General features: G+C 54.7%; 1 protein-coding gene across 1 annotated transcript in view; it reads right to left on the bottom strand.

Moving 5' to 3' along the window:
- Positions 1–12,333, bottom strand: part of DCHS1 (dachsous cadherin-related 1) — an 87,837-nt gene extending 75,504 nt beyond the window's left edge. The window contains exons 1-6 of the mRNA XM_034780105.1: positions 10,217–12,333; positions 5,760–5,948; positions 5,078–5,309; positions 3,437–3,673; positions 1,903–2,922; positions 194–398 (exon numbers count right to left, since the gene is read on the bottom strand). Coding sequence (XP_034635996.1) covers positions 194–398; positions 1,903–2,922; positions 3,437–3,673; positions 5,078–5,309; positions 5,760–5,948; positions 10,217–10,297 — 1,964 coding nt within the window. The 5' untranslated portion in view covers positions 10,298–12,333. The remainder of the gene's footprint in view (positions 1–193; positions 399–1,902; positions 2,923–3,436; positions 3,674–5,077; positions 5,310–5,759; positions 5,949–10,216) is intronic.
- Positions 12,334–13,696: the final 1,363 nt, after the last annotated feature.

The raw sequence follows: 13,696 nt of genomic DNA, 5'->3' as shown, positions 1-13,696 counted from the left end.
CCTGCACAGGAGCTCTCTCCTCCCCCACCCCCCATCACCCAACCTGCACAGGGGCCCTCTCCTCCCCCACCAAGCGCTTTTGGCCCCCAACAACCTGCAGTGGGAGCTCTGCCCCCCCCAATCTATACTGAGGGCTCTGGACCCCACAACTTGCATCTGAAGCTCCCAGCCTCACAATTTTTAGAGGAAGTGCCTGCCTGCCCCCCTCACCTGCACCAGGAGCTCCCGCCCGCCCAGCACATGAAGGAAAGCCGGAAAATTGTCATTCTCATCCAACACGGTGACATAGACGGTGCCCGTGACGCTGCGGGGTGGCGTCCCCCCATCCTGCACGATCACCAGCAGCTGATAGCTTGACTGCTGCTCCCGGTCCAGGCTGCGCTTGGCAGTGAGCTCTCCTGCAAGAGAGAAGCAAGGACACAGCTCAGCTCCCAGAGTGCCCGCTCCCAACGGTGACTCCCAGCAGGGAGACAGCTCCAGATGGGGAACTGTCCCCCCTGGGAAGAGGGGAGCCCCAGCTTGCAAGGCAGGACAGAGCCCAGGGGAATGGACTGTGGGCAGAGAGATGGTCCTGGACTGGGGGAATGGAGTCACAACCCTTGGGAATGGGCTGTGGGAGGGGGAGCCAGCCCGAAGGAGCAGGCCATGGAGAAGGAGATGGCCCTGGGATGGTGGTGACAGGACAAGGGCCCTCGGGAAAGGGCAGTGGGAAGGGAGCCAGCTGGGGTTGGTGGAACACAGTTAGAGCTGCTCTCTGAAATTGCATAAGGGTCCCCTACCATATCCAACTTAGCCATGGCCCCTTGTGCCAGCCACCAAGGACCCCAATGCGAGGCAGATGCCAGGTCAGGGCAGAAGAGGGGGGGCAGGACAGTTGAGCTAATGCTGATGACAAGAGAGCCATGCCAGCTGCAGCAGGCCCTCCTCTGGGGTGTGATCTCTAACCTCCCATGAGACGGAGTGACACCGACTCACCTCCTCTGAGACAGGATGACACTAACCCTCCTTTGCGGTGTGACTCCTAATGACCTGTAAGACAGGCTGACACTGACCCTCCTCTGGGGTGTGACTCCTAACCTCCTGTGAGACAGGGTGACACCGACCCACCTTCGGGGTGTGACCCCTAACCTTCTGTGAGACAGAGTGACCGCGACCCACTTCCTAGGCTGTGAGCCCTAACCTCCTGTGAGACAAGGTGACACTGACCCTCATTTGGGGTGTGACCCCCCGCACCCATCCTTGTGCATACGTCCCTTCCTGACTCCTGGGTCCATTGTATATCCCTCTTGACAAGCTTCCTTAAGTCTCAGCACCTGTGTTCTGGCTTCTCTAGGCTCCTGGGCCCTGCTGACCGGAGCGCTGGGCTCTGGGCTGGGCGGGTGGAAGGCGGGACCACCCCACCAGTCACATCTGCGGCTGCAGTAGCTCAGTGATGGGCCTGGCTTTGCCTAAAGGGCTGCTGGCACCACCAGTGCCATGAGAGCCCTGTGGAAGGGAAGAATCAGGGGGTAGCCGTGTTAGTCTGTATCTACAAAAACAACAAGGAGTCTGGTGGCACCTTAAAGACTAACAGATTTATTTGGGCATAAGCTTTCGTGAATAAAAACCTCACTTCTTCGGATGCATCCTTGTTGTTTCTGTGGGAGGGAGGGCAACCCAACAAAGCACTCTGCCTTGGGACGGCTCTGGTAGTTCTCAGACCGGGGAGTCACTGACGAAGTAGCATGATGCTACCTCCACCTCCCTCCCTGAAGCACAGCACCCCCTAGTGCCACATTGGGGCCAGCACTGCTCTACCCTCACAGTTACCCCCTGCTGAGCTCCACAGGCCCCTCCATGCCCACTCGGATCTCGGTGGGCTCTCCCTCTGCTTCCACCTGCACCGCCTGTGGGGTCTCTCACCAGACTGCATGTGGATGAGGAAGTTGGGGTCATGCTGGAGGAGGCGGTAGGTGAGGCGGCTGTTCTGCCCTGTGTCCCGGTCACTGGCTGTCACCCTGCCCACCCTGCTGCCCGGTGGCTGGTTCTCGGGAATGGTGAAGAAGTAGCGCTCCTCGCTGAGCCGGGGGCTGTTGTCATTCTCGTCAGTGATGCTGACCCGCACCGTGCTGGTGCCCGTCTTCCTAGCCTCGCTGCTGGTGCCGCCTGTGCCTGCAGACGCCAGCACTGTCAGCATGTACAGGTCCCGCGTCTCCCGGTCCAACGCACTCTTGACATAGAGCCAGCCACTCTCGGGCACGATGCCAAAGCTAGCGGCGTCGCCATCGGCACGCAGGTAGTAAGTGAGGGGCGTGGCACCAGTGTCCCGGCCCAGGGCCCGCACCTGCAGGAAGCGAGTGGAGACAGGCGTGCCCTCCCGCACCTCCACACGGTAGGTGAGTGTGTCAAAGATGGGCCCGTGGTCGTGCTCTGCCTGCACGTGCACCAGCAGGGTGAAGGTGGCACTGAGCTGGGGCACACCGCTGTCTCGTGCCACTATGGCTAGGCCATAGGCGGCACTGGCCTCGTACTGCAGCGCCCCCACCACACGCACTGTCCCAGAGGAGCGCTCCACGCTGAAGATGCCGTCCCCACCTGACACCAGCTCAAAGTGCACCTGCCCGTTGGCACCACTGTCCCGATCCTCCGCCTGCAGCGTGTAGACAGTGGCCCCCACCTCTGTGGCCTCTGGCAGCAGGATGGAGTCAGAAGGGGCCAGGAAGGCTGGTGCATTGTCATTCACGTCTGACACGGAAATCTTCACCTGCGTGTTGCTGTAGGCAGGCGGCGAGCCACTTCGGGCCTGCACGTCGAGAACCAGAACCGCCTGGACCTCATGATCGAGAGGGAGGCTGGTGCGGAGCTGTCCCAAGCTGGAGTCAATGAAGAAATAGCCATGGGGATCTCCCGAGGAGATGGAATAAAAGATGTCATCAGAGTGACCTGGGGACAAGGGAATATAGAGCAAGGACAGTGAGAGCAGTGCTCCACTCACCCACCCAGCCTGCCCCAGCAAGGGGCGCTGTGGGGGAGGGCAGGGAGCTGAATGTGGGGTGAGCTCCCAGCAGGGGGCACTGTGGGGGTGGACAGGCCGCTAGCTGTGGAGGGAGCTCCCAGCAGGAGGCACTGTGGGGGAGGGCAGGGCACTGGCTGTGCGGGGAGCTCCCAGCAGGAGGTGCCATGGGGAAAAGCAGGGCACTGGCTTTGGGAGGAGCTCCCAGCAGGAGGCGCCGTGGGGGCGGGCAGGGCACTGGCTGTGGGGGGATTTCCCAGCAGGGGATGGGAGGAACAGGAGGCACTGTGGAGGCGCCAGCAGGGGGCACCATGGGGGAGGGCAGGCCACTAGCTGTGGGGGGAGATCCCAGCAGGGTCACTGTGCAGAGTGGGGCAGGAGCACAGGACCCCTGAAATGGAAACATGGGCCCAACGTGTTTTGGGGGCTGCGATGGGTCCATACCTGGGGGGTTATGGGCCCGGACGGCCCCAACACTCGCCCCCTGCTGTGTGTCCTCAGGCACTGTGAAGAAGTACTGTGCCTGCTCAAAGACAGGAGGTGAGACCGTGCCAGCCACGATGCTGATGTTCACTTGGGCATTGGGTTGGGCTGACAGGCCCCCTCCATCCCGTGCTGAGATCACCAGCTGCACCAGCGTGTTGGCTTTGCCACTCAGGGACCACGAGAGGGAGACAACACCTGGAAGAGAAAGAAACTCATAAGAGAAGTGCTGTAGGATTGAACACTGTGTCCCCCTCCCCCAGCAGGAAATGCACTTCCCCTCCCTGTTCTAGGGATGCAGAAACAAGCTACGAGCCTGGGAATAACCAAGGGAGAGAGATGCCAACCCCAGAGATTGACTCCAGGGGTCAGAGGGGGAACGAAAGTGGATGGCATTTGCAAAGAGAGATGGGGGCTACATCTGGGGGCAAGGAGGGGCAGCCCCTCTCTATAGGGGTCTGAGGAGACCCTACTCCCTTCCCCTTCCCTCCTCTCCCACTGTATTCAGCCCTGGACCCATCAGTCCTAGAAAGGCCAAAAGAGGGTGGAGGGGGAGAGTGAACCTGGCCCCGTTTATCTCAGCATTGGCTGTGGGGAGATCAGTCTGCCGATTCTGGGGGGATGGAGGGGAGAGGGGTGGAGTTCAGTCTAGAAAGGGCCTGGGCCCTGGCCCTGGCCCTGGCCCTGGCCCTGGCCCTGTGGGGGAAGGGTGTCAGGAAAAGTAGTGCCCTGGGGAATGGGCCATGGGTATGGAGCCTCTCTGGGCCCAGGGAATGTGGTCAGGAATGCAGGGAATAGGGTTGCCAGGCATCCAGTTTTCAACCAGAATACTCGGTTGAAAACGGACCCTGGCGGCTCAGGTTGGCACCGCTGACTGGGCCGTTAAAAGTCCTGTTGGTGGTGCAGCAGGGACCTGGGGCTAAGGCAGGCTCCCTGCCTGCTCTAGCTCTGCGTGGCTCTGAGAAGCGGCCGCCAGGTCCTTGAGGCCCCATGGTGCATGGGCGGCCAAGGAGGCTCTGTGTGCTGCCCTTGCCCCAGTGCCGGCTCTGCAGCTCTCATTGGTCGGGAACTGTGACCAATAGGAGCTGCAGGGGCAGCGCCTGTGGGCATGAGGGGAGCATGCGGAGCCCCTCTGGCCGCCCATGCACCTAGGGGCTACCGGGACCTAGCGGACGCTTCCTGGGAGCTGTGGTAAGTGCTGCCAGGACCCTGCACCCCAAACTCTCTCCCAGAGCCTGCACCCTCTCAACATCCCAACACCCTGCTCCAGCCCTGAGCCCCTCCTGCACCCCAAACCCCTCATCCTTGGCCCCACCCCAGAGCCCACACCCCCAGCTGGAGCCCTCCTCCCCGCCCCACACTCCTGGCCGAGCAGGGAGGGGAGGGATAGTGGAAACAGGGCAGGGGGAATGCTGAGGAGAAAGGGGGCTGCTGGCTGGTGGGGCTGCCCTTCTGTGGAGCTGATGAGCGTGCTGTACAGTAACACTGACAGGTGTCACATCCCCCCATACCCTCTGTCTGTAGCTGACTGAGTATCACCCTGGGGAAGATCCCTTCCCCCCACCCATCCCCACACCTGGCCAGGGCACCAAGGGCTCTTACCTGTGTCCTTGTGCAGAGAGAAGAGAGGGGGCGAGTTCCCTGAGACAATGTGGTACGTCACCTTCCCATGGGGGCCCTCGTCCTTGTCGTGGGCCATGACGCGCAGCACGGCTGTGCCCGGCATGCTCTGCGTGCTGATGCTGGCTGCGTACTCCAGCGGGTAGAACGCCGGACGGTTATCGTTCACATCCTCCAGGAAAACCTTCACGTACACCATGGAGTTCAGACCACCCTGGAGGAGGACAGGACCAGGCATAACTCTGCTCAGGGCTGGGCTGCTGGGAAGCCCTCACTGCCCTGGGGGGGATGGGATGACAGGGATAACCTTCTGAACAGTACTAGGCTGGGGGCAGAACTCCCTCCCCCGCCCAATTCCTCACTCCCCGTTGGCCCATCCCCCGCCTTCCCCATCACTCAGCACCTCCCGGGGCCCAGCTGCCCCTGCCCCATTGCTCAGCACCCCTGGGGGCCCAGCTGCCTCTGCCCCATTGCTCAGCACCCTCAGGGGCCCAGCTGCCCCTGTCCCATCGCTCAGTTCCATCCAAGGGCCATCCCACCTTTCCGCATCATCCCATGACCCCCTTCCTTCATTACTCAGCCTCTTCCCCCATGGGCCCATCCCCCTTCACCCACTGCTCAGCCCCTCCCCTCCCGGGCCCAGCCTCCTTTCATCAGCGCTCACCCCATCGACAGCAGTGACAGTGAAGTCATAGGCAGTGGCCCCCTCGTCGCGGTCCAGGCCCTGCACTGTGCACAGCTGCCCAGTGTGCTCATCGATGCTGAACTGCGTGGGAACAACGCTGCCAATGCCGGAGCCGATGGAGTAGGAGAGGGAGCTGAATGGGCCACTGTCTGCATCCGTGGCCGTGATCTGGTGGAAAGGCACTATGTCAGTGGGAGCAGCAGTGGGGCTGGAGCGCAGCAGCCAGGCCCAGCTCTCCCGGCCATCCCAAGGGCAGCTCAAGACCTTCCGCATGTAGGAGGCAGGATGGTCAGGAGTTAGTGGGCTAAGCTAGGACTCAGGAAGCCCGGGTCCAATTCCATGCACCACCAAAGACTGTCTGTGTGTCCACAGGCGAGTGACAGCTTCTCTGGGCTGCCGTTCCCATCTATACAGTGGGGATGCTGCAAGGGTCTCGGGAGGGTAAACACTTCACAGATACTGAGGTGCTCAGCTACTCCACCTAGGATAGGTAAATCGATACCCGCCCAATGAGTGATCAGTGCAGCGTTCTCCAAGGGATGGTGGGAGCACGTCCCTCCTTGCAAACTGGAGGCAGGGGACTCAAACAGAGGCACTCTCCCCTTGTAGTCAGTGCTCGTCCCAGCACTTGGGGGTGCTGCAGGAAGTGGGGTGGGGACTCAGTAACGGGCATTTCTGCCCGCAGTCGGAGCTGGCCCCCTGCAGCAATAGGGGCTGCTGTGCTGCTGGAGGTGCCATGGGTCAGGCCACTACTACTCATGTTCTTAGTTTAGTGGCCTCCCTGTTTCTGGTGCCCATCGTTGTGCTGTCCAGGCCCCTGGTGGTCTTGAGACTTGCCCCAGGAAAGGCCACTGGGCAGAGAGGCTGAGCTCCACAGATTTACCCCAGTGTCCTTGCCCAAGCCCAGCCTGGGAGATGCGAGCCTGTCCCACAGTGCAGCACAGGCTGGCACTCACCTGCTGCTCTCCCCCCAGTGCAGAGAAGCTGCAGGGAAAGCAGCTAGCCAGGACTTGCTTCTCACCTTCCACTGAGCAGCCAGCACCTCCCACTGCCCTCTCCCACTGGTCATCCCCTTGCAGCACTGTTGGGGGGCCTGGTGCTGCAGGCGGGGCCCAGAGGTCCTCCTCTTGGTCTCTTTGCAAGTGACCCAACTTCAAGGGGGGCAGGAGAGCCTTATTCTGAGCATCCCACTATGCTCTCTGGGACATAGGGGCTGGAAACACCCCTCCTGCACCTCAGGATCCCATCCTGCTGTTAGGGCCTCAAGTGTCAGCACTCCCAGACCTCCGGCCAGGGCTGCAGTGAGGAGCGGGCTGTCACAGGCTTAAGGGACAGGCTGAGCTGCCAGCCAGTACGCCCTGCTCACCTGCTCCCAGCTGGGCTACAGCACAACTTTCAGAAAGACTCCTTGGTTCTGAGCTTCTCAGTGGCAGTGACAGGAGAGGAGCCCCAGCCCAGCCAACAGCTGGGCCCTGAAAGAAGGGCAGGGCGGGGGAAGCCAACATTGCCAGAGCATCAGGGGCACCGGGGGGGTTCAGAACCTGCACCTTGAACCCAGGGCTCCTGGCCCAATATCCTGGGTTCTCGTTTCTGTGGGGAGGCTGCCCCAAGATCCCTCCAGTTCCCTGCAGCTCCAGGTCAGCCACTAATGGCTCCTTTCCCAAGAACATCCCCTCTGGGGGACACTGCCCAGGGCTCATCTCCCACTGAGAGCTCGGAGGGGAGAACAGACCCCGGAAAAGGAGGCAAAAGGGAGGCAGCTGGGACAGGCCCGGGTGAAGTGAAGTTCACCCTCCATAGCTGCAGCTCCTCCCCACACTGGGGCTGGGGCCTCAGCGCCCGTGAGCAAGCAGCACAGGAACATAGATGAGCCCCAGGGAAAGGGCCCAGCTGGGGGCTGCAAACAGCTCTTAGGAGCCTCCTAACCTGGGTCACATGTCAGCCCCTCAGGCAGCCCAGGCCCTAGAAGCAATTTCACCACTGGCCTCTCCTGCTGGGAGGTTAAGACTAGAGTAACAGGGAGCCCCTGTCCAGCACTCTTGCCCCATGCCCTATATGGGCGCATGCTGCCCCCTCCCAACAGCCATGGCTATCACCCCACTCCCTACAGTGCCCCGTGCTGCACTCTCCCTCCAAAACCTAAGTTCCTGTCCTACTCCCCACAGTGCCCCCACCACCTCTCCTGCCATGCTCCCTAGAACACCTCTTGGTGAGAGAGAAGGGGACTGGAGTATCCAGGAGTTCCCCCAATGGCCAGCACTCCTGCCTGGCTCCCTACAGGTCCCCCTACTGAGAGAGGCTTGCACTGGAGTAGTCAGGCACTTCCCCACAGCGGGAGCTTTGTTCCTTGGAGCCTTGTGTGCATTTCATAGGGAACTCATTCCCTCTCATCTCACTTCCCTTGCCCCTCCAGCTGTTGGAAGTAGCCCCATGTAACAGGATCCCCTTCTCCTGCCACCAGCTACAGAATCCATGCAGCTGCAGGCATCATTAGCTCTGGAGCAGCCTTGGGAAGTGACCCCAGCTGCACACACCTCACTTGATGGGCTTGTCTCCCTCCCTCCATCTTCTTCCCCCTTTCCACTCCTTTTTTTCTGTTTCTCCACTCTTTTGTCTTGTCCATGCTCAGAGAGGGATTGGACATAAAGCAAAGTGGCTCCCAGCAGCAGGCATGCACAGAATATGGCAGGTTGGGTGAGGGGCACGGGAGACGAGTGGGCAAAGCAGAGCACAGCAGGCTGTGAGAAGGCGTGGCATGGCCAGTTGGATTTGGGGAGATCACACAGCAGGCTGATGTGTAGGGCAGAGGGTGTGGGGTCCAGCTGCTTTAGTGGGGACAAAAGTGAGGCACAGTATGAGCCAGTCTGAGCGCCTGCATCACCTAGCTGGAGAATCTCACCCAGTGACCCTGCATCCAGACCAGAATGCCTGGCTGAGCCAGAATAAGTCTTTTAGCAAAACTATCCACTAGCCATTTACTGGTTTTAAGTGATGGAGAATCCACCATGCTGTCTAAGGTTAATTACCCTCACTGATGAAAACCTTTAGCTGATTTCCAGTCTGCATTTGTCTTGTTCTGCCTTTGTATGGGAGATTAAAGAGCTGCCTACTCTCAGAAATATCTTCCCCATGCATGTATTTGTACTGTGATCCAGTCACCTCTAAACAGACCGAGCTTCTTTAGTCTTTCACTGTAAGGCAGGGTTTCCAGACTTCCGCTGCTCATTCTTGTACCTCTTTTCTGAAGCCCAAAACAGGACACAGTATTCAGTAACTGTCTCACTCATGACACCTGCAGAGGTCATACCTCCTACCTACCCCTACTCAATATTCACCTGCTTGTTAGAGTGGGGGAGTAGCACCATAATAGCAAATGTTGAGAGCTGCTTACTGTTAACAGCCAATTTTTCTAAGTGGTGTAAAATCCACATGCTGACTCAGACTGCTTGAAAAGTGCCCTGCCTCAGTGGGGCTCCAGGATGGGTCACTGAGCCGAATTTGGGGCTGTTTACCAAGGGGTTCCTGACATAGAGCAGCCCTTAGAAAATTATGTGATATCAACGTTAGGGTTTTAATTGTTAATATTCAAAATGCTTTGAAACCCACATGCACAGGGAGGTTGTCTTGACAACTGGTACGCTGCAGCATGAAGGCAGACTTTGTGGTGCAAACTGGCCATTTCATCAACAGTTTCAGATATACAGCCCCTCCTCCAAAATGAGGTGCTTACAATTTTCAAAATATATATGTAAATTGCTTTAAAACTGTGGTGCCATATCAGGGGCTGGAGTAGAGCTTGTGGTGCAAATTTGGAATCATTTGAGCACATGCATAGGGAGCTTGTTGGTAGTCCACAACAGAAACTGGGATAGACTGTGAGGGGATGAGGAAGAGAATGGGTCAGTTCACATGTCTCAGAGCTCCAGTGTCATTTCCATGGGATGGTCTCAGGTTTGTGCAGAATCCCTTCCCCTTGTTAGCCCCCAAAGGGGAGTAGAGCATCTGCAGTGTGCCTCCCCTCCCCCTTGGGTCTCCAGCTGATAAATGTACCCCTCACAGCCCCTTGGTTACTACTTTCCCTCTGCACAGCCACTCCAGCTCTACTGGGGCCAGGGATGACCAGGTGGAGAGCAGAGCTGCTAGCCAAGAGGTGGTGCAATATGCCCACAAAGTCCCCTCATTCCTACACCTCACAGGTGCCCCTCAAACATATCCCCTTCCCCACTACCACCGCCTTGTGCCCTTCCAGCACAATACAGCCTGGCATACATCCAGTGGATTAACTGCTATCTAAATGAGCAATCATAGCACACAGGACTGGATCGCTGTGTCCAGAGTCCTGCTGTCACAGGTAACTTCATCATATAATCCTGTTCATAAATTTATCAAATTTTAAAATGTATTTTAAAATTAGCTGGGTTGTTTGCCCCCGCTACCTGTATTGGGAGGTTGTTCCAGAACTGTCTTCCTCTGATGGTTAGAAACCTTCTTCTAATTTCCAGCCTAAACGTATTCATGCCAGTTTATTCCCATTCTCATAGAGTGTGTGGGTTTCTAGTGGGGTCCCGAAGGTTCTTGGCCCGATGCTATTTAAAATTTTTCTCAGAAAAATGGAAGAAAGCTTAGTCATTATTGTTACATTTGCAGCAGATGATACAAAGATTGGGGGAGTGGTAAATAATGAAGAGGACTGGTCACTGATAAAGAGCAATCTGGATCACTTGGTAACCTGAGGGCAGGCAAACAATATGTTTTTTAATACAGACAAATATAAGGTCATACATCTAGCAACAAGGAATGCAGGCCATACTTATAGGATGGGGGATGTTATGCTGGGTAGCACTGACTCTGAAAAACATTTGGGGGTGCTGGTGGATAATCAGTAACCACAAGTTCCCAGTGCAATGCTATGGCCGAAAGGGCTAGGATGAACTTTGGCAGTATAAACAAGGGAATATCACCTTACCTACATGGGGAACAAAAGATTCTAGCATCTGGGGAAGTGTTCTCTAGTACACTATTGAACCAAATCAAACTGGTTATAGGTGAAAAACTGTAATATGCTAGCAGGATTTAGACTGAAAAGATTGTGTGTAAATCACATCTTTACCTGGAGATGATTGACTAAGAAACGGCACACCTACCAAAGAAGATTAGTCTTGAACTTCAGAAATTTCACAAAAGCTTTCCACGGCATTCATAGAGAATCGTGGAAGTTCTTGCAATAATATGGGCTTCCTAGAAAGATAGCGCCACTGGTCAAGATGTTATAGAAAGTTTCAAAATGCTGTGTAAGGATAGTAAGTGGAGATATGGATTAGTTTGATATCACTGAAGTGGAGCCAGGTTGCATCTTATCACTTCTTCTTTTCTGCACTGTGGTAGATCACATGATGTGAAGAACAACATCAAAGGAAGATACAAGAGTTATGTGGAGTAGAGGAAATATCTGACTTTGCAGATGACATTGTTCTGTTGGATGCAGATGGCGATGCCATGACAAAGACTACTATCAATGTCAAATGTGAGGATGCCAAAGTAGGATTCAAAATCAGCCAAAAGAAAATGACAGGTTTCAGGGTAGCAGCCGTGTTAGCCTACGAAAGCTTATGCGCTAATGAATTTGTTAGTCTCTAAGGTGCCACAAGTACTCCTGTTCTTTTTCCAAAAGAAAATGAAAGTCATGATCATTGAAAAACTTGGTGAAGACTAGAAACTCATTAACCATGCCATATTGTAGGTGGGGGAGATTTTTGGGTGCTCAGAGCCCAGTAACATATCTGGAACACTGCCCACACCTGGAATACCAATTGTTATGCTGGGATAAAGTGGGAATGTTCTTAATGTTTTGTCTGAATACTGCATGTGTGCCTCGGTTTCCCCTATGTGTTATTCAAGTATCTAAGTGGTGGGACAAGGGTGTGTGATATGGCTGACACTCTGTAGCCTGGCAACTGATGGCCAGGGCCCATTCTCTGCAAGAATCAACTGGAGGTGTTGGAGAACAAAGTGAGAGATGGAGGTTAGGTGATCTGTTTGCTCAGAAAAGAGACAAAGGAAGGAGAGGAGCAGCTGTGCGTGACTGAAGCTGGGCGGCTGGAAGCTGGTCAGTCTCCTGGTTGGAACTTGGGGGGAGAGCCCAGGGCTCTGGATCCCCCCTAAGATGGACTTCGTTGTAACTTCCTGATTTCTGTGCTAACACGATCTGTTCTATGCTGTGTTCTAGACAACTAATCAACCATTCTGTTTTACCTTGCTGGCTGAGTGTCCCTGTTGACTATGAAGCTGGGGGTACATGACCCTTTTGGGGGGGTGTAAGGCTTCACCAGATGTCCTATTCGGGTTGACTCACACTATGGGGAGCTCACGGCGTGGAACAGTGGTGCTGAACGGTCCAAGGTCAGACCCAAGGAGACACTGAAGCCAAGGAGCTTTGCCTAGTGAGAATGTGCCCTGGGAGGGGAGTCACACTACAGAGGGTCCTGTCTGACTTAACATAACATAAGAATGGCCGTACTGGATCAGACCAAAGGTCCATCCAGCCCAGTATCCTGTCTACTGACAGTGGCCAATGACAGGTGCCCCAGAGGGAGTGAACCTAACAGGTAATGATCAAGTGATCTCTCTCCTGCCGTCCATCACCACAAGTTGACTGTGCACTGTGTGAAAAAGAACTTCCTTTTATTTGTTTTAAACCTGCTGATCATTAATTTCATTTGGTGGCCCCTAGTTCCTATATTACACTGGTCTACAATTTTTGAGAAGTCGTCTGCTTCAGAGATAAAATGTGCTATTTATTATGTATTTTGATGTGCTGAATTCAAATATGACAATTAAAACAACTGATTGGCTACTGTTTCTAAGATATTTAAGTTTTTACATTTGATGTCTATGTATATTGTGTAGATAGTAGAGTTTTAATCATAAATTGTAAACCTAGGTCTTTTCATGTGTTTATGGTTGCTTTACATGATAATATTTCACCTGTCCTGTTTATGTAACACTTTAAAAATCATCAAAAGGGTTATATAAATAAAATTTATTATGAAACAAAAGGCAAAAAACTATTATGTACATAGTTTAGTCTATTCAGGGTCTACTCGGCGCTTCTTGGCTTGTCTCTTGTATTCATTAAATGGAGCATCTCTTGTCACTGTCAGCAATAGTCTGCAAGCATTGATGGGCTCCATTTGCCCTGATAGCGTTTCTCCATTGTTGCAATGTCCTGGTGAAATCGCTCGCCGTGCTCGTCGCTCACTGCTCTGCAGTTCGGTGGAAAAAAATCTAGATGAGAGTGCAAAAAATGTATCTTTAGTGACATGTTGCAACCAAGGCTTTTGTATGCCTTGAGGAGGTTTTCCACCAACAACCTGTAGTTGACTGCCTTGTTGTTTCCAAGAAAATTTATTGCCACTAACTGGAAGGCTTTCCATGCCCTCTTTTCCTTGCCACGCAGTGCATGGTCAAATGCATCATCTCGAAGAAGTTCACGAATCTGAGAACCAACAAAGACACCTTCCTTTATCTTAGCTTCACTTAACCTTGGTAATTTTCCACGTAGGTAATTGAAAGCTGCTTGTGTTTTGTCAATGGCCTTGACAAAGTTCTTCATCATGCCCAGCTTGATGTGTAAGGGTGGTAACAAAATCTTCCTTGATTCAACAAGTGGTGGATGCTGAACACTTTTCCTCCTAGGCTCCAATGACTGTCGGAGTGGCCAATCTTTCTTGATGTAGTGGGAATCTCTTGCACGACTATCCCATTCGCAGAGAAAACAGCAGTACTTTGTGTATCCAGTCTGCAGACCAAGCAAGAGAACAACAACCTTCAAATCGCCACAAAGCTGCCACTGATGTTGGTCATAGTTTATGCACCTCAAAAGTTGTTTCATGTTGTCATAGGTTTCCTTCATATGG

This window comes from Trachemys scripta, chromosome 1 (genome assembly GCF_013100865.1).
Source record: "Trachemys scripta elegans isolate TJP31775 chromosome 1, CAS_Tse_1.0, whole genome shotgun sequence".
NCBI classification, from domain to species: Eukaryota; Metazoa; Chordata; order Testudines; family Emydidae; genus Trachemys; species Trachemys scripta.
The sequence above is the reverse complement of the archived record's forward strand: the minus strand, read 5'-3'. Positions and strand labels throughout refer to the sequence as shown.